The 18,421-nt window shown below is 47.1% G+C and overlaps 1 protein-coding gene across 10 annotated transcripts in view; it reads left to right on the forward strand.

The window, feature by feature from the left end:
- Positions 1–18,421, forward strand: part of magi1b (membrane associated guanylate kinase, WW and PDZ domain containing 1b) — a 65,487-nt gene that overhangs the window by 14,483 nt on the left and 32,583 nt on the right. For 7 of the 10 annotated variants that reach the window (XM_057029287.1, XM_057029288.1, XM_057029291.1 and 4 more), the window contains exon 2: positions 9,850–9,966. The exons of 1 other annotated variant lie outside the window; for it this stretch is intronic. In XM_057029287.1, the coding sequence (XP_056885267.1) occupies positions 9,850–9,966 (117 nt within the window). Of the gene's footprint in view, positions 1–9,849; positions 9,967–12,456; positions 12,724–12,813; positions 12,952–18,421 lie in introns of those variants that run through there. 2 more of the 10 variants (XM_057029295.1, XM_057029294.1) reach the window with 2 other exon arrangements.

Consider the following 18,421-nt stretch of genomic DNA (forward strand, 5'->3'; position numbering starts at 1 on the left):
TAAAAGAAAGCAGCTCTGTGTTTGCCCTCAAACCCAAGTGTTTCTTCCTCTGATTTAAACTTTGAGAAGTGCGTGATGACGGTGCTTTTAGCATCTGTTTCCACTGTAGACCTGACGAGGAGGCTGTGTAATCTTGGTAATGGAGGGAGCTCAGGGGGGACACGTCTTTGTTGCCTCTTTCTGTCCTTCACTTCCTCTTACCTCTGGAGTGCACAGCGAAGATCTCATTTGCAGACGGATGAATCTCCTGTTTTCTTTCTCTCTTATCTCTGATCCGTCCATTAAAGGCTGCAGGTGTACGTGGAGGACGGCGAAGGAGAAGAACCGTGAGACCCGTCTCCTCCCTCATCCTTCCTGACATTCTTTAGTTTTTCATCCTCTGTCTGACTCGTATCCTCCCAGCATCTGTCCTTCTCTTTCCTCAGATTGTTTCACACCCGATGCACCTTTCTTGATGTTCTTCCTGAACAAAAACGTGTCTTTATCTCCCAATAACAACACTGCTGTAAGCACACCAACCATTAAAAAATAAATAAGTGAATTAATTAGAAATGCAGTCAAATGCTTTTTAGCTGAGTCAGCTAGCCTGAATTTAGAGGACAGTGTCTTTTCCCCTTTTCCTGTGGTGTGAAGCGTTGTCACTGGCTCTGGCCTGTTAATGGTGAAACGAGGAAACAAAAGCCTCCTTTCACCAAAAATCAATGTAGCTTGGAAGCAAACACATCTAATGACCAGCTAAGTACTTGGCAGGCTGGACTTGCTTTATGGAACACTTGTAATAATTGATGCCAAACTGCTCATTTTCAGTGGTCACTCAGATTAGCATTCTTTTACCTTCCTATCTCAACTTTTCAACAATTCTCCTGGTTTGACTTGGGCTGTATTTCTATTTTAGCGTGTTTTCTTGCATTTACGTAGAGGTTTAAAGATCTTTCTGTGAAAACAATCGATGGCACCCAGCATCTAAATACCTGCACGTGACAGGTTCATCCTATATATATTAAATATGACATTTGTGTGCAGGGTTTTAAACATTTCAAATATTGGTCATTAACTCATTTATGAAGGCTAAGGCTAGCAAAATGATTAGCATACACCAGATATAAGGATTGATTAGTCCAAAAGGCTGAATTGGCTCTGTCGCCTGACATAAGCTCAGTGGACTGGTTAATGGGATGGGGGTTAAAAGGCTTGGTTATAGGGAGCAGACAGGTTAGATGGCCTAGACTGTGTAAGATGTGATTGGTTAAAATAGACTGACTGAAGACAAAGCTGTAATCAAAAGGATATAAGAGCAGCAGCAAGTCTTTCTAAATTTCCTGTTTTCAGTGCTAGAATCTTAGCTTTGCTGTGGCAATCAGCTGTGGAGTTTCCCCATCTATGAAAATGACCATTTTACAATATGAAAAAGCATATTTAGTCTTGTTTGGTCCACAAAAAAGGTGATTAGCGGTGAAGTAGAGGAAGCAAAAGCTTGTGTGGAGGTTTCCTGAAGATAGCATGTGACAGGTGGACAGTCGTCGGCACCACACATGATCCAAAAGGTTTAAGCTAGATGAAGATTTAGCATAGCCTGTGTAAATATGAGATGCTTTTTTCCCCGACAATCCTCTGAGCTCCAAAGCAAACGCAGCCTGTCACCGTTACCATTTAAAATATTTTCCCTTTCCCCTGATTTTTGTAGAAATCCACGGCCGCGCTGCGGAGCCAGTCTGTACAGTGGAGAAAAGGACCGTCAGAGATGCTAACACGAAACGGCAGCGCAATAAATTTCACAGGGAAAATCCCCTATAAAGCTTTTTAACAGTTTTCACTTATTTTTTTAGATGTTTCAAAGTTGAGTGCTTTTTCTCAACTCTCTTTATTGCTCTTCTTAAGGACTACTTCATACCCCAGAGTCACTAATGACCAATAAATGTAGTGTTTACTGAAAGTGTAGAATAGTTGGAACATCCACCAGCTTCCAGACAAAGATCTGATGATATGCAGATTCTACTAAAAGGTGCTTGGGTGGTCTCGTCCATTCAGCGGATCAGTGAGAGCTTTTGCAAGTGTGTGTGTGCGTGTGCGTGTGTGTGTGTGTGTCCACTCAGCACATTCTCTGTCCGGGTGTTTAGGGGCACATCTGTGGCACATCCCCTGTCCTGGCACCCTTCCAGGCATCCATGTCCCCCTCCTCCTGTCCATCCTCTCCTTTTCTTTTCCAGCCTCCACTTCCTCCTTTCCAGACCACCTCATTTCCCCTCTTTTCCAGATCTTTTCCCTGTTCCACCTCGGTCAATATCTCATGCATGTTTTAGGACGTCGTTACGCTGTTTTTCCTCTGGCATATGTTCAATTTTAATGCTGCTTTTCTTGATCGATACTTTTAGTAATTCCGGGATTTTTCTCAAGGCAAAAATCCAAATAAACCATGAACCTTGCACGTAGTCAGGGCCAAACCTTCAGCAGGACCAGACTCTTGTGGGAGGCCCTCCCGCTGAGGAGGAGGAGAAGAATATAGATAGGACGGATGCCCAGATGCTTGTCAACAACTTGTAGTCACATCAACAACTTGTCCATTGACAAAACACCCATGAGGGTCATCAGTGCTGGTCTGCGTGCACGTTACGCGAGCGTGTTTGGAGCAGCTCGTCACCGTTGCCGAGTGTGAGCTGCTGACAGCGATGACTGGCTGCCGTTCCTGTCAGCTGATCTTCTGCTCAGTCTGTTGGCCAGCTGGTGGAGCGCCGGCTGCTCCTCTCTCAGCCTCGTCTCTGGCCGCGACACCCTCCTGGCACACTGGCACTCTGTTAGCTGCTGCTCTGCTCCTTCACTCCTCCAGTGCTGCAAATGCGTCAATTCAAAAATGTCATTCAGACCTTTTTCCTTCATCTCATAAACAGGTTGTCGGGGAGCGTTGGGAGGTGTGTGGGGAGATGTGTGGGGAGGTGTGTGTCACCACGTTCTGGAAGTGGACCTCTGTGCTGGATTAGGACGGGTGGCCTGCTGCTCAGATCTGGGTCCGCGCCAACCTGAGCAACTCTCTCCTTTAATTTTATCTGAGGCGTGATCTTCACTGGTTGTGCTCCACTCACACACTCTTGGCTGAAAATGTGCGTGTGTATACACTATGATGTGTGTGTGTGTGGGTCTGTGTGCTACTGGATGAGCGTTGCCTGATGCTGACCCAGAAACGACTGCAGATGCTAACCAACAGTGACTGCTGCCCTATTAGCCCACAACTCTGAAATACTCATCTTATGTGTGTTCCAGTGTGTGTTTGATTTGTTAGTTTTATATTTTCCTTTCGTCTGTCACGTGCTTCACCTCCATTGGCTGGCAGAGGGCTGATGACACCATTTACATTAGGCATCAATATTGTCCTTTCTGAGTTTTTCTTCCATTTTTCTCCCCACTCTTCTCACGTGTTTGCGTAGTAGCGCGTGCTTTCTCATCCCGCTGCTAAAATTAGCACGAGCGTGCGTTTGCGTTCAGATTTGCAACGCGGCGTGTGCATTTGTGCGTTCACACGGTGCGTTGAGCGTGCCTTGAGTCAGCAGTGTGATCGAGAGGCAGAACGCAAGAAAGTGGGTCAGTCATGCTCTCTCCAGGCTGGAAAGAGTCAGGCGAGTGGATGAATGATGAGATGGAGAGATGGATTATAGCGGATGACAAGAGGTGGATGTTTGTCACTCAGACGGCGTGGTTGAAGGAAGGAATGAGAGTTTAACGGGTGGATGAGTGGTGAAGTGAAGAGTTACATAAGTACGAGGACGGAGACAGAACAGACATGGATGAAAATATAAGAACAACAAATATTTGCGTCAAGTGTTGATCAGAAAATATTGAAGCATCATGAGGACACTTTTGTTCTGATCGTGGTCAAATGTCTTTTGACGTTTATATCCACTCAAACCTGTGACAGAAAACACAAATAAATAAAAAAAAGTTTTAAAAAAACCCCCAAAAAAACCAACCCCGGAACATGAAGAGGTCTAATATTTACCCCTCTTCCACAATAAGCCTGTAATTTCCTGTTCATGAGTGATACGCGCCCCCTGGTGGCAGAGTCAGTCAGATCAGCTCTGCAACGACACATGACTCTTCCCCATGTGGCCAATTACAGTCCAGGAAGCGTGTGATGAAGACTCGGTTTCTATTCTAACCTGACAGCAGACGTGTGCATCACGCACGCTCTCTGTCTCCATTATACCAGAACACCACCGCTGCCAGAATCTGCTGCCACAGTTTTCATGGGATTTGGGCCTTTCTGGAGGTGTTGTATGTGGTATTTGCTGCCCGTGTGCAGCCCTCTGCTGGCCCCTCAGCCTGGCCACGGCCAGCGGTTGGTCTGTCAGGGTTCCGCTCACCCACAGTGGGCCTGGGGAGACAGCACACTGCCTCTGATTACACCCAGCAGTGGCTCATTTATCTTGCTGTGAAATTGAATCGGGGCGGAGAGCCGACAGATGATATTATGGTAATTCATCTTACCAGTTGGAAGACCTAATAAAGCTGCAAATGTTGTGTTCATAGTGTCGGCCGCTCTTTGCTGATTTATAGCTGAGAACCTGCTTTGTTACTGTTTGAGTCTGGATTGAATATTATTTTGACTGTTGTTTTCAACTTGACCTTTTCAAGGAGCCCTGCATGTTCCTCTGTTTGCATTCATTAACTTCCTGTATGTGGTATTTTAAATCACACGGGCGGCTATCGCGTCACGTTGTAAATGCATTTTACAATTCAGCCCTTTTTTATTTAGGCGGGCCGCCCGGCTACTATATTTATGGTAAAATTTGTTCCGACATCTCTTCTTTCTGCTGCCAGGCAACACAGAGGAGCTCAGCGACACCCTGTGAACTGTAACCTGAGTGCTTCACCACCTTCTGACTATAAACACGCCACTCCTTTACACTTCCTGCCCAGTCTCTCCTTTCTAATTAAAAGTCTTTTCATTATTCCCTCACAGAAGATAACCATCGTTTCCGCTGCAGATAAAAAGTGCTGATTTGTCCTCTCTGCCCAGGGACCTGTTTTAAATCTCAGAGCTAATCAGCTAGCCTGTTCGGGGATGATATCACTCTCATTGGTCTGGATAAGCCAAATAAAGGTGCTCCGACATCATTATCTGATCTCGGCATTAGAAGCAGATTGGGTTTTGGAGGATGGAGAGCTTTAATTTAGCCGTGACTTTATTAGTTTTGTGTTTTTGTTGTCTGTTTGCCAGGCTACAGGATTCACTACGCCGTGCTGCATGTAAATGATTGATGGAACCTCTTAATCACATCTGTCTCTGGGGACGCCGTCAGTCCCGGCCACACGTGCCGCATGTAGAACTCCTGCATAAATCCAGCTGCTGCTGTTTAGGTCTTTGATGCGTCGGAGTCCTTGGCGAGCGGAGGCTGGCGTTTGTCAAATTGGACAGGTGCTTGTGTTGTGTAAATATTGGGGCTTTACAACTTCATACCCCATCTACCGCACACGTGCATACGCACGCTCGCCACTACTCTTCAGTCACTGTCAGCCTGCGTCATTAAAATTGATGCCTCGAAAGAGGCCCTCTGGACGCTTTACGTGCTGAAATGAAACCTCTGGGGATTTCTTTTTCCCCGCGCAGAAGACAACAATCAATGGAAGCAATCTGGAGTGTTGTAAACAGCCCCAGCGCACGCCTTAAATCTAGCTTTTTTTTCGCCACGGTTTTGATTTGGAGAGAAGCAGAATTCCAAGGACTACAAATGTGGTGTGTTGTGCTGGGCTAAACCAGGATCTGTCACTTGTGCATTGCCACAGTTTCTTTGAGTACCGGTATATCTCCAAAATCACATGGTTACAGTTGATTTAAATCCTTACAAAGTTGTTTTTTAAAGCATCTTAGCTAAATATCTGAATAATAGAGTGAGCTTCAATTACCCTACACATTATTGTCCCTGCAGCCAAACAACTCCTAATCCAACAGACCTTTCATCTAATCTAAAGTGCAGGTTCCATTAGTTCTCACCGAGGATTTGCCCTTTGTTGTTGTAATAAACGGTCAATCCAGAGGGGGGCAGCAGACTCTGGATGGCTGCCTCCATCACCGCCTTCACCACAGTCTCATCTGGCAGCTGTTGCCATGGATACAGAGCCCTCCCAGTGGCGTGCAAGTTGCTTTTAACAGGAACATAGGAAGGTAGTGTTGAGACACACACACACACACACACACACACACACACACACACACACACACACACACTCTCACTTCTTAATGAGACATATTGGTGTTCTCTGCATCCTTTTGACTGGCTATAGATCTGGTTGTTCCTGTCTTCCTGAAGAGGTTGTAAAACAAGAATGAAGTCCTGACCGCAGGTCATTTGTTGGCTTGTGGTCCTGGATAGAGAATAAGACCGGCGCTCTGGTCCGCGGTTCCACTGGTCACCCTTTGACTTCCCTCCACGCGCCTGTAATCACTGACATATGGTTAAGCTGCAATTGATGAACATGTTAACTGTACAGTAAATAGCTGCTGCTGTTGAGCCAATTAAATGGTGATTAACCCTGATTAACTGATTAATTAGAGCGTAGGATGGCGTGCTCACTTAACAGTTGATTATAGAGCCCATGACCTCAGACAGCCACTGTCTTTAAGTATGTTAAAACTATATGTGTTGGGTGTGTCTCGGGTTTGACAACCGAATTAAAGAAAATCTTTCTTTTCTTGTCATTGTAGCCCCAAAAAATATGTCTGTTGCTGTTTAAAAACCCAGTTGGAGAGACGTTGAAACAAATGTTTATTGCTCTCTTTGCCAGGTTGCTTGTTGCATTGTGCGGCGATACAATAGGCAGCCAAAGATGGCGGCGCTGCCAAATCTGGCTTGGCTCAGCGTAAAACAGGCTGGCGTTACGGCATATGACTGGCTTTTCTGCGCTCTCACTCTTCTGGCGCTGAGACGAAGGCTGAGAATTACCGAGCCTGCCCGCGCAAAGTTACATCATGATCACCACCGACTGACTGCACGACAGACAAAAGACTGACCTGAAGTAAACAGGAGAAGTAAACAGGAGCCGTCTCGTAGCGTGAGGCCTCTGGTACTGCCTTCGATGTGCTCTAAATAGACACTTGTATTTTATTAATCAGGTAAAAACACATAATAACTGAAGTTATGGACAGTAAAATCACGGCGTACTATTCTCTCAGAACCGGCTCCAGTAAATGTAATTTAGAGGAAGGAAGTGTAGATTTTGGCCTTCGTCCAGGTCTCCAAGCGACACCCTCAGCTATTTTTCAGCAACACATTCGATGATCAGCAGAGAGCAGCCGGGCCCTTCCTTCACCTCCGTGTTCTAGATCAGCAGAGAGCAGCCGGGCCCTTCCTTCACCTCCGTGTTCTAGATCAGCAGAGAGCAGCCGGGCCCTTCCTTCACCTCCGTGTTCTAGATCAGCAGAGAGCGGCCGGGCCCTTCCTTTACCTCCGTGTTCTAGATCAGCAGAGAGCAGCCGGGCCCTTCCTTTACCTCCGTGTTCTAGATCAGCAGAGAGCAGCCGGGCCCTTCCTTCACCTCCGTGAGCTGGGGGATCGAGCGTCAGTGACGTCAGGCTGTATTTGTCAGGCTGTGGATGCAGATGTGGGCTGTCAACAGAGGTTCAGGCTGGTGCCGCGTCTGGCCCCGCGGATCCGAGCGGGCCGGCTGATCAGAGCGGAGGGGTGTGGGGGTGACCTCAGCGGGAGAAGCCTGGAAAGTTGTGGCGCTTTCTTTTGATGTTCTGCCCGACTCTCATCGGCGTCCTCGTTAGCCGCGACTCCCCCTCTGGTTTGTGTTAAGCCTGGCGGAGCCTCCCTTCCTTCCAGGATCGTGCGTCTCTCAGAATCTTGCTCGTTTCAGTTGCTTGGAGATCTGTTCCAGGTGTTTCATTGAAGGATATGTCTCTCCTGATTATCTTTGCAGGGGGGTCTCTTTTGGGGGGGTGGTTAACCAAACCTGCCTACTTTATGTTGCTTTTGACATCAGCAGATGCCAGAAAACTGATGGATTAGTTCGCCGTCCGTTACGTCAGCATTACTCAGAACAGCATGAGACACCACTCTATCAATTAATTAGCTAATGGCGCTAACTGGTTTGACCCTGATTAAAGGAAGCTGCCTTAAAGGCTTAGATGGAAATGAGACGCCATGACTGCAGGTAGGCCAGTAAAACTAGACAAGCGCTGAAATCAAATTTGCTTCCAGGTTTTTCACCAACCCAAAAGTCTGGATTCTGCACATGGATTCCACGCTCGCACTCAGGAATAGCAGTTTGGAAATATTCAGCCGTTTTGAAATAATGGTGGAAAAGACAGGAAATTTGGTGGAAAGGAAACAGGAAGTAAGATATTATTGCCTTGGCACCAGACTGCTCGCATGGGTTGGACCCAGGACGTTAAAGCCAGTGGAGGACGCAGGCGCAGTGTAACAGCCACTGACGTCGCCCTACTTTTACATGCGTCTGTGCTGCTGTGATCACCTGCAAAGAGTCACTCACAGCTGAAAACCACCCAGTGGGATTCCCACTATTCACTCCCAGTAATAATTCATTTCCCAGGTCAGAGAGATGGACTGTGAGGAAGGAGGCCCGTGTTCTCGGTTTATTCAGCCTCTTAAATCCTGCAGCTGAGCGTAGGTGAGTTGTAGCTCATGCCAACTCCGTCTAGACGTAGGTGCAGCAGCTCTCCGAGGGGCCAGAGGTCCTCCTCCTTAAAGGCTCTCGTGTCGCTGATGTGCCTCTGTGCCAAACAAGATTTGCCTCATCAATATTGCAGATAGTCTGGTCTTTGGGTCGAGGGTGAAATTGCCCCATCGTTTGTGGCTCTATGTTAGCGAGGCGAACGCACACCTTTGTGGTAATGCTTGCACGAATCACTCATTTTTGACTCGACTGTCCACCCGTCCACCCGTCCACTCGTCCGTCACCTGCCGGCACCAGACTGGTGGCAGGTTAAGAACCGGTTAATTCACCTGCGCTGGTGTCATTTCTGTGAGCTGCATATTGGGATTCACAGCCGGTGCAGAAACATCTTCTGTAGTTTGCGTACGATATCGCTCATCTTATTCAACTCACACACATACACATGGAGACACACACATAAACACAGTTTCCATGGAAACAGGAACCAGGGCCTTTTATGGCTGGTTGTTTGCCCAGGACAACTAAAAATGGTTTCAGCAGCCGTGCAGACATGAGATGTATGTATGGATATTAAATAATTGGACAGGTGCTAATATAGACTGTTAAAGTGTTTGGTGTTACCCAAAGCAGAATTATTAATAAATTTAACACAAAGTCATATTCATCATATAAATTCCAGTTTGTGGGACACGGTGCATTTTTCCTTTTTTTCTTCTCGTATGTTGTCATATTGTTTGTGCCGTGTTTGTACACATAGCTCTTCCCGTAATGTGGAAATTTGCTCTAATGGCCTCGCGCACACACACACACACACACACAACACACACACACACACACACACACACACACACATTCAGCAGTAAGTACACACATGCAGACATTTGCCAGCCGCGCAGCCCTTCAGTAGTCTAATATGTGTCTAAAGTCCAGATGGCGTAGCGGTGGGAGGGCTGATTCACAGTTCTAGCCGAGTGCTAACAGTCTTGGTTTTGGCTAACCCCGTTTGGTTGGAGAAGGAGAGCCTGTAGCCAGCTACCCCTCTGAGTGACAATGGCAAGTGTATCATTCACAGCTATGCACACAGCATCTAGCCTAACTGTTGTCATGGGATAAACTTTGATTTGACGGAGTCACACTGTGCCGCCGTTTAACTGGGTGCAAATGAGTTTTAGCATTTGGAAGTTTAATAACGCGCGCTCTTTCTCATGTCCACAATGACAGGAAGTAAGCTGAACAAAGACCTGAAGCATTACCTGAGCCAGCGCTTCCAGAAATCCTCGCCTGATCATGAGCTGCAGCAGACCATCCGAGACAACCTCTACCGCCACGCCGTGCCTTGTGAGTCCATCGCCATCACACTGCATTTCCTCTTTAGCTCATCTTCTGGCATGTTCTTACATGATGACTTACTGATCCAGTGAGGTGCCATTTCTCTTTTACATTTCTGTTGTTATAAATATACACACCTTAAACTTGTTCAGATTGTAAGATTTATAGCCATTAAGGGCCATACCCTGATTTGGTGTGTGTTTTTTCACTTGAATCTGACCTTCGCACTGGAACGCTGCATCTTAGAGATGGTTTTCAGTGTTGGCGAAACTCTCCAGCGTTCCCTAAATATTAGCTCAATCATGTCTTGCTAGTTGGCGTTTGTACATAATATTCAAAGGTTTGAGCATTAAACTGCTGCAAAAATGACCACAAGTGTAACTTTCATAAGACTTCCATATAGACATGGTTGTGGTTGTATCTGATGGCATTGTTGACAGACGTTTTCATTAATTTAGCAGTGAGCTAGCAGACTATACGCGCTATATGACTGATTTAGGCATTTGTTGGCTGCAGAGCTCACTCCTGGACTCCGCTAATTTCACTTTCACCTTGCATCACAGGTGAGGATACGATAGAATAGACACCAGACCTGATTAACTTCCAGGTCACTGTCCGTCCGTCATTAACTCGCCTCCTCCATAAAGTCTCCCTAAAGGCCGTTCCTCCCTGTTCAAAGTTGATGGCGGCACCCTCACCCTGCCCCATCTGCCGCGCTGTCCACCAGCCTCTCCTGTGGTCATTCTTCTCACGTGTTCAGCAATCTCCCATTATACCCACCCCCACCCACCCTTCACTCATGACACCATTGCCTCTTGTCCTCACAAGTCTGCTGCTGCTCCGCTACTCTCTCATTTTCCCATGCAGTTGTTCGGAGCAGTAGGAGGAAGCAGCGGCGGCCGCTTTGTTTGTTTAGCGCCTGATTTACAGCTCGGCGTTCTCGTCTCCGAGCCTCGATAAGGGGGATCTTGTTGCTCCTGCCTCGAGGCAAGTAGCTTTATTTTTTGCTGCGGCTGTGATGCTGATGACCTGGCGTTTGCCTCCCAAATGAGCGAGTTTGGCCGTGCTTGGTCGTCACGTCTGTGTGTGATGAACCGCTGGACTAGCCGCGCGAATGATTGGGCGACCCACATATAGGCTAAGAGGACAGCTCAGAGGCTAGAGCCGTGGGCATGGGGATGGGGGTGGGGTGGAGTTTGGGTGGGAGAGGACGGGGGATGGGAGGGAGTGGATCTAGAGACGCACACGCCCTCACACTAATGCTGGCTTTACCTTCTGAGTTAGCATAACATAGGGCATGTGCACACGAGACTTGGTCGTGTAGGACGCTGTAGTTTCATCTCCGCTGCGGTTTCCTTCTGTGTCGACCAGAACCGCCGTTCTGAGGGAACGATCACATACACTGATGTCATCGCATCGTGTAACCCAAACAAAAGAAATTCTGTCACACTCTGGCATTCCTGAAAGGCGGAAGGTGGCTCACCAAGAGGAGGAAAACAACAAGCGGAGTCTGAAGGGAGCTTCAGGTGCCCTTGAGGTTTGTGTCATCTGTTTGACACAGATTACCCAGGGATGCGCTTTTACACGTTCTGGAGTAATTTATCGGGAAATGATTTTCCTGCGTTACCAGGAGGCAGTTTTTAGCTCTTTTTGTGACCCAAGAATAAAGATCCAACTGTTTGCTGGCTCCAGGTGTCACTTTCACACAGGCAGCTTCATTAGCTTCATCGGTCTGCTTTCTAGATGAGCACAGATTAGGACTGCTCTATTTACACTTAAAGTCAAAGAAAAATTAAATTGAATCTCTCCCTCAACTTGTCGTTGTTATTTGAATTATTAGTGTAAGAAAGAAATCCCCGTTTCCTGCCCCTTTTGTGCCTCGTTAATATAAACCACGTGTTTTATGGCACCTATCGACCGGCTTTATGCAGATTAAGTGACAACATCCCCCAGTTTCAGCTGAACAGAAGAGTTTGGACCGCTAGATGAATTCTGAGTATACACTGTTATTGCTGCTCTGTGTGGTGAATAAATGCCCCATCAAGATCATCATTTGGCCGTTTGGGTTTCAATAACTTAAATTACTGACCCTGCTCTGCACAAGACATGAATTATGCACATGATTCTCTTTGATACACTTGTTTAACACACGCACAAGTCAGCCCTGTTTATTTCTGTTGCCAGTCCAGATTTTAGACCATCACCGCACCAGACGTCCTCCCCCCACTCCTGTCCTGTCCATATGCTGCTTTCTAATATTTGTGGTAAATTACCAGAGCTTGTGTGTGTCTGCTTTTTTTTTTTTTTTTGGCTTTGAGAGGGGAAGATCTGGTGGGTTTTCCTCAGAAGAAGAGAGTAAACAAGACGAAGCAATATAAAAGAAAGGAATGAGAGAGCGACGGTGTGGTGGGAGGTGGGCGGGTGCATGTGGGTGCCTGCGAGACTGGAGACGGGATCAGTCAGAGAGAGAGAGAGAGAGAGAAGGGGGGGCTTTACATTGGTGTGTGTGGGTATGAGACCAAGCGCATTATAACCCAGTGTGTGGATGCTGCTTAGCCTGGCTCCCATTAGCTTAGCATCACAAAGCCAAAGCTGGACAGAGGACAGACTCAAGACGGCAGGAAGGGGAGGGTGGGAAGAAGGAAATGTGAATCTGCACTGCCCCCCCCCACTCATCCACACCTTATTGGATTTATCCTCGCGGTGTTGGTTTCTGTGGACTGGAGGGGCTGGAGCAGAGCCTCCGTCGCAGCCTGCCTGACTGAGGTATTTTTCTGTTTCATTCCAAGAAGGGGCTGAGGAGTGCCGTGATTTAATGATTGGGGGTTGGGATGAGGGAGATGGAGATGGAGAGGCAGGCGGCGGGGATGGCTGTGCACCAGGCGGAAGGCATCAGGAGCCGAGCGAGGGAGACGGAGGCAGCTCGCTGGCAGTAATGGAGGCTGATGTGTTGTGGTCAAACGGAAGCTGTGTGTACGTCTGTGTCTGACTCAGGTACGCCTGTGTCTGCCTGTGCTTTTCTGTCGCCTGCTCTGACGGCTGAGTGTGTGCAGACTGTCACCCAGCTGGTGTGTGTGTGTGTGTGTGTGTGTGTGTGTGTGTGTGTGTGTGTGTACAGTGTGCATTCTAATGTGAGATCTGTTGACTTGCTTTATCTCGTTGGAAGCCATTACCTCTGTCTGTCTCTCTGTCTGTCTGTCTCTGTAACAGGAGGTTTGTAGAGAGGCATGGTTAGCTTACCACATCCCCTCTTTCTTTCCGTCTGTTTAGCTTGCTCGCTCTCATGCCTGGATGCCCCCTTTAGCCCCCCATCCACCTTCCCACTTATCATTCTAAAAGCTCTTTTCTTATCATGTTGCTGTAGGAGGCCTGTGGTGCCTTTTTCTGGTTCCTTGAATAAAAAGACAATGGCTGGCTGCATGTGTGTGTGTGTGGGGGGGCAAGGTTCTGGTTGATTTAGCTTCACACCGCTCTACTAGCCCTTCAGGTTTTTTGTGTCTCATTCTAATGTCTCCCGTCCCCTCTGTCCATGTCTAACTGAAAGCATTTATGAGCGGAAAGAAACGGAGACCCATCACCGGTCCACAAAAAGGCCTGTTTTGATCTGATTGGCGTGCGCGTGCACGCGCGTGTGCAGGCATGCACGGCTGCATGCATGCATCGTCTCGTCACAGCCAGTCTTTTCCAGCCAAACGGCAGTTACATCCCCCCCACACACACCCACCCTTTCCAAATCTCTCCAGCTCAAATCTAAGGTATCTATACCCAGTCATTGGGGGCAGACAACAAGCCTCATCGTGGTTTCAGTCCGTGGCAGATCGGTGTGGGGGGGGGGACTGTTGAGCTTTTGGGGGATCAAGAATCATATACAATGACTGGGCTGCATGTTAGGCTGGATGGCACAGACAACAACCCCTCCCCTCAAAACCAAAAAGAGGAAAATGAAACAAGCTAAGCCAGAGTGTTGCTTGAAATTTGAGGACTAAAATATGTTGGAAAATGCTGGAATCTGCGGCCTGTGCTTTTGGATGGATTAACCCTTTACTGAGACAGATGGCTCCATCCCCCTGCTGAGCTGACAAACCCCACTCAGCTTGTCACCCCCTCTTGCATTGTGTGTGTGTGTGTGTGTGTGTGTGTGTGTGTGTGTGTGTGCGTCTGTCTGTCTGTCTGTCTGTGTGCATCTATTTCACCGGCAGTCCCACAGTGGCGAGGAGGCTTGATGGATGTGTTTAGGTTCCGCTGTCCTGTGACCGTGTTTGTCTACAGACGTGACCAAAATGATGCATGAAAAACCCACCTTAATGTCTCAATGGAAAAGCTGGACAGACAGCTAGCTTAGCATGGATTAGCATGGCAGCAGTGATTCAGGAAATCAAATCAAGTCTGGTCATAAATGTAGGATAACAGACAGCACAGATGGAATGTTTTACAAAGTGGTTGAAAACATTGTGCAGGCTGATTCGATCCCCGGCAGGACCTGCCTTTAATTTAAGGCATCATATTTAATTTCATGTCGTAATTTGACATTAACTTGCACAACAAAGATATCCCTTGTTCCAAGATGAATGGGTAAATGGTTGGACAGTCTGTTGACTGATCCAGTTTTATTCTTTTGGAAAGGAAGCCTGCAAACGGCAGTAAAAGGAAATGTTGCATTCCTTTGTGTTCTCCCCTACCGTTGCCTCCATTTTTGTGTTTCACAGAATAGTTCAAAACAAAGGTCCAGCAGTGTAACGTATATCAGCTACACATTTCAAATGCTCTTCCTTTTGAGGTTCCTCAAATGGTTCCTGAGTGTGCTGCTTTTCAACGGGCTGTCACTCAGGCGAGTGACGCCAGGCTGCTCTGGAGACTCCAGGCTAGGAAACTTCACTGGTGAGAGGCAACATTAGCTTTTAGCCTGCTGACCTGTGGATTCAGGCTAACTGCTGCTAACAGAAACAGTGCAAATCTCAAAGTGGACATCTGTGATGAAATCTCAGCATCTTCTCTGCATTTATAAATGTGTAATCACTATACTATGTATGGTGCTATTACCTGCATATGCTGAAACTATTTACCTTCGCTTGATTATATCTGTTTAGGCACGTAAACTAGTAGGTCACCTGACAAGATTACATCATCGGCACCGGAGAAATTTAATTGGGTTTGGTGTTTTGGCAGGATTCACTCTGTAATTTCGTGGAATTTCTGGAGTCATTCTCCAGTCAAACCGCGCTGTTTTTGTGCTTTTAACATTATTGGCCATCAATTCATGTGCAGCATCAAGGTAAAGTCAGGAAAGATGCCACAAAAGTGACTTAAAATGTGTTTTGTCAAATAACTCCCGCACCGATGGAGTGAGAATAGCTGCCTGTAAATGGAACAATTAGAAATCATGGTCGATCTGGTGGCCCGCTTTTCAGTTTCACTCTCATCAGTGTGTGTCTGTAGATGTTTTAAATACGTCCTTTACATGGCTTTAAGTAGTTTGTAATAACGGTAATTACCTTTGACTTGATTAGAAAATCTTTCACCTAACAAAGAGTATAGATGTGATGTATAGAACTTTGATGTAACAATTCAAACTCAAAAATGGCTGATATGAAAGTCACTTATATTAAAATCGTTGTATCCAGTAGAGAATTTAGGTTTGAGTTCAGTTTTGGCTCCTGTCTGTTGACGCGTGTCGTGGGAACCAGATTATTGAGATCCTCTGACTGAATATCAGTGTCCTGAGCTTGTGTATCTATTATTCAACCATTTTCTTTCTTAAAAAATTAAATAAACGGAGCGTTTTTGTAGGCGTTTGTGTCACATGACCAAGTGTCCCAGTGTTTGACTACCTGTGTTTTCCTAAGAGCCAGATGAACACGTTTATCATCTCTTGCCCTCACGTAATAAATAATTGCCGGATAAACGAGCCAACAGACTCAGTATGAGACTTGTCCTTTACACCTGCCGTAAAATAAAAATGGGAACGCCGCTGACAGAAAGAGCTGCCGTTTGCTCACAATCCCAAAATCTGTGTGACGATTCAGATTAGGCACGCGCCAACGCCAGGGATCCACCTTCCCAATCTAATCTGTTGTTGCCGTTACGTCGTCTGACCTGATGCAGTGATGGATTAGATCTTTTAATTGTGTTTTCCCGATGAACATTTTCAGTTCCGGGCGACGACAAAGTCACTATTTTCCAGCTGCTGTTACTTTCAACACCCTCCGGGCCCTCCTCTCCGTAATCTCCATGAACTAATCAGCATATCTGTCTGTGTACATTGTCTCTGGCTGCTTGAAAGAAGTCGGCTTTGGGTGGAGCCATTTTAGCATACGCCACAGGTCTTTGGAGTTCTTGGTTACAAACCGGGTCACTTTCCCAGATGGAAGCAAGGAAACGCTTCTTCCTTTGTTTTCGCCACATCGTGGGGCTTTACCACTGCGCCTTTATGCTCATCACATAACAGACAGGATCACCACTGAAGTCGGCTTATGCTCTCTTGTAAATGCAAGAGGAAGAATTGTAGAGGTAACTGCTTTAACTGGTCCCACAGTGAAGCTCAAGGCTGTCCCGACGCCGGTCCTGAAGCAGCCAGACCGCCATGTACAGCCTCCTGTCTCTGAAGCTCTGTTCCTGTTTCGGAGTCCGCAAAAAGAGGAAGAAACCCGGTACGAACATGAAAGAGGTGGTGGAGTCTGGATCGCTGGCAGCTTTGCAAATCAAGAAATCCGTGAGGTTCAGACAAGACGGTGACGTACCGAAGAGGGTGAACCCAACGCCACGTCTTCGACCCAGAGCCGGCGGAGGAGTCGCCAGGGACACCCTGGATCTGGGCCACGAACCCAGCAGCACCCAAGTGGAGTCCAACCGTGTCCTGCAGGGAGGGATCAAATGTAGGTCACGGCTAAAATGCAAGGACAGGCCTGAGGGAGGCGTGGACCCGGGCTGCTGCGTGGCTCTGGGGAAGTGCAAGCGTATGAAATAAACAGATTTTTCACACGTGGTTATTTTTAGTAGCCGGGATGAGTCCGTGCGTGCCGGTACGGGACGCTTTCAGGCTGTTTTGATGCCACTGAGTGAAAGCAGCGCCGGCTCGCTTTTAATTTCACATATTCCCGTCTGCCACATAAAGTCACGCTCCTTTCCTGGCTGTACCCAGTCCTCCTGCTCCCAGACCTTAATTTACCTCTGTCTCAATCAATGAGTGGAACACATTTTATTATGTTTCATGCCTCAGCAAACAATGCAGCCATTTTAGTGTTTGTTGTGTTTATGTGTGTCTCGGTGTCACCCTCTCCCAGCCCGTCCTGCCACTACAAGGGCACATGCACCCCTAAAATAGTCTGCCATTAATTAAATATAGATGACTTGCTTGGATTTGTCTGCCAAGTAGTGTAGTGCTCAAACAGAAGAAGGTTCTGTACGCTGAGGACATGTTCCACTGTTCAGACCCTTTCTAGATTTTTATCATTTGGTATCTGGCTGAAATTATTGGCTGTTTCTGTAAACAAGCGTCGCTCTAGTCACCGTCGGGCGATGCGATGCTTGAATATCAACCTTAAGCAGCAAAGCTGGCCCATTCCAGGCCGCGCCAGGCCAAAACGACAGGTTGCCATTTGTTATCGATCCCAAAAACTGATTGACAGCTCATGCAAACACGGGCCAAGGTCACAGCGATGGCGGCGGGCTGATGTCGCGTATTGATTGTGGTTTGAAAGACATCGCGGGGTAAATGGATGCTCTGTTGTTGTTCGGCTCAGTGCGGCAGGAGTGTCGGGTGATCAGCGGCAATGAGGTCACGCCAAAGGTGTTCATTTGATTCTTTCAATTTAAATTCGGACCAACATAAAAGGTGTAGGACCAGCTAACCTGGGACTGTTACCGTCCTGCTCACCACATGAATCTGGCCCTGATCCTGGCTCTCCAGGGTCTTGCAAGTCCTCGCCAAGTGTCCGTGAACGGTCACAAGATAATGAAGGTAGCAGACATTCGTTTCTCAGGTCTTATGAAGACAGCACTCTCTTTTCAGTCCTGCCTCATCAGACTGGCCCAGCTTTGCTCAGTTATTTCATCTTTTTCATTACACGATACTATCTTTTTATAAAATGTTATAAACTCTGGTTTGTCCACGTAGGTTCTTATTCATCCAGGTTGTATTAATTCGTGAAGGTCAACTTGTCTAGCTGACCTTCACGGTTCTTTATTTACAATGGCAGCAGTGGCGGTGAAAAACAGGGACCACATCAGCCTAACAGTCAAAAAATCAGTTCTTTTCAAGGACAGGATGTGAAGCCAGGATGTCCTCTGTCCTTGACTCACAGTTACCCCCACCTCTATTGTAAAATAACCATCATAATTTGCCTGGTTTACTGGCTCAAATCTTTTTTTTCCTGATGTTTTGTTCATGTTTTTGTGAGCTGGTTCACCAACAGTTTGACTGTCGTTGGACACCAATGGGACTCGCTGTTTGGCTGGAAATTCTTTA

The sequence above is a fragment of the Takifugu flavidus genome, chromosome 4 (genome assembly GCF_003711565.1).
Source record: "Takifugu flavidus isolate HTHZ2018 chromosome 4, ASM371156v2, whole genome shotgun sequence".
Taxonomy (NCBI): domain Eukaryota; kingdom Metazoa; phylum Chordata; class Actinopteri; order Tetraodontiformes; family Tetraodontidae; genus Takifugu; species Takifugu flavidus.